This window comes from Scomber japonicus, chromosome 7 (genome assembly GCF_027409825.1).
Source record: "Scomber japonicus isolate fScoJap1 chromosome 7, fScoJap1.pri, whole genome shotgun sequence".
NCBI lineage: Eukaryota > Metazoa > Chordata > Actinopteri > Scombriformes > Scombridae > Scomber > Scomber japonicus.
Genome location: NC_070584.1, coordinates 31,548,879 through 31,550,819, shown reverse-complemented (window position 1 = coordinate 31,550,819; position 1,941 = coordinate 31,548,879). Strand labels below are relative to the sequence as shown.

General features: G+C 45.0%; 1 protein-coding gene across 1 annotated transcript in view; it reads right to left on the bottom strand.

Annotated features, from left to right (window-relative positions):
- Positions 1 to 1,101: 1,101 nt before the first annotated feature.
- tut4 (terminal uridylyl transferase 4) overlaps positions 1,102 to 1,941 on the bottom strand; it is a 22,215-nt gene continuing 21,375 nt past the window's right edge. Inside the window, 1 exon segment of the mRNA XM_053323051.1 lies at positions 1,102 to 1,170. Coding sequence (XP_053179026.1) covers positions 1,102 to 1,170 — 69 coding nt within the window.

The window sequence follows — 1,941 nt, the reverse complement described above, 5'->3', positions numbered from 1 at the left end:
CAGTTAAGTCAACAATAAAACATAAACTCTTCTGTCTTCTGTCAATAAATATTAGCATTTATATGTGTAATGTGAATTTAACTTAACCTGGTGCATGAAGACAGCCGAGCAGAGAAAAGAGCAGCGAAGCTCAGGATCAGGTGTCTGCAGACTGACAGGTGATCGTCTCTGACAACCAAAAAGCAGCACAGTCGTGTCCAGCAGCGGACGTTATCGCAGCACCAGGTTTATGAAATACAGAAGGACAGCCGACAGCAGACTGATGATCTTCATTTTGCAGAGCTGAAATATGAGCCGGTTTTTCAAAATAAAGCTTTTCCCCGTTAACTGTGTGCAACCTGTTGGATGAAATTTTAAAATTCAGTCTCCATTTTAAACAATTTTCATTACATTTTGAAATGAGTAGATTTTTTTAACCACTGTTCGGGTCAAATTTGACGGCTGTAAAAACACTCTAAATCAGGGGTGTCAAACATACGGCCCGTAGGCCAGAACCGGCCCGCCTAGGGGTCCAATCCGGCCCACTTTCCTTCCTTCCTTCCTTCCTTCCTTCCTCCATATTTCCATCCTGTCTTATTTTCCTTCCTCACTGTCTTCTTTTCCTTCCTTCCTTCCTTCCTTTCTTCCTTCCTTCCATATTTCCATCCTGTCTTCTTTTCCTTCTTCCCTGTCTTCTTTTCCTTCCTTCCTTCCTTCCATATTTCCATCCTGTCTTCTTTTCCTTCTTTCCTTCCATCTGTTCTTCCTTCCTTCCTTTGTTCCTTCATTTCCATCCTGTCTTATTTTCCTTCCTCCCTCCCTTCCTTCCTTCCGCCTTCCTTCCCTCCTTCCTTCCATATTTCCATCCTGTCTGGGATTATTGTATTAAGATATCTAAACCTGGTAAATCTAGTCTTAAAGTAATAAATGTTTAATATTTTACTGTATATCACGTTGCAGGTGCTGAATATTTAAAAAAAAAAGATCTATAAAATGGTCTCAGTCTCAGTTACGGCCGGTTTCTTGGTAGTTTTCCACTCCCTCCTCAGTGTGCTGCCACTGCAGCTGGCATGAGGTCGAAGGTGTTAGCGGCAATACAAAAGTTCAAAGGTGAGCGGGGAGTTAGTCTTTGCCAAGTGTCAGCTGGTTCTCCGCATTCAAAGACCACCTGGCACCAGCGAGGGCGGCCGCCTGCAGCAGAGCAGATAGACAGGACTGAATACCGAAAGCACTGAAGACGCCTGAATGCAACACAAAAGGCACCGTGACCTGCGTCTGCTAGATAAAATACAATCCTGTCATACAAAATACGGAAGGACAGAAGGAAGGAAGGAAGGAAGGAATAAAGGAAGGAAGGAATAACGGAAGGAAGGGAGGGAGGAAGGAAGGTAGGAAGGATGAATGAAGGGAGGAAGGAAGGAAGGTGGGATGGAAGGAAGGATGAAAGGATGGAAGAAAGGGAGGGAGGAAGGAAGGAAGGAATGAAGGAATGAAGGTGGGATGGAAGGAAGGATGAAAGGATGGAAGGAAGGGAGGTAGGAAGGAAGGAAGGATGGAAGGACAGAAGGAATGAAGGGAGGAAGGAAGGAAGGACAGAAGGAATGAAGGAAGGATGGAAGGAATGAAGGGAGGGAGGAAGGATGGAATGAAGGAAGGATGGAAAGAAGGAATGAAGGACAGAAGGAATGAAGGACTGAATACCGAAAGCACTGAAAACGCCTGAATGCAACACAAAAGGCACTGTGACCTGCGTCTGCTAGATAAAATACAATCCTGTCATACAAAATACGGAAGGACAGAAGGAAGGAAGGAAGGAAGGAAGGAAGGAATAACGGAAGGAAGGGAGGGAGGAAGGAAGATAGGATGGAAGGAAGGATGAAAGGATGGAAGGAAGGGAGGTAGGAAGGATGGAAGGACAGAAGGAATGAAGGGAGGAAGGAAGGAAGGAAGGAAGGACAGAAG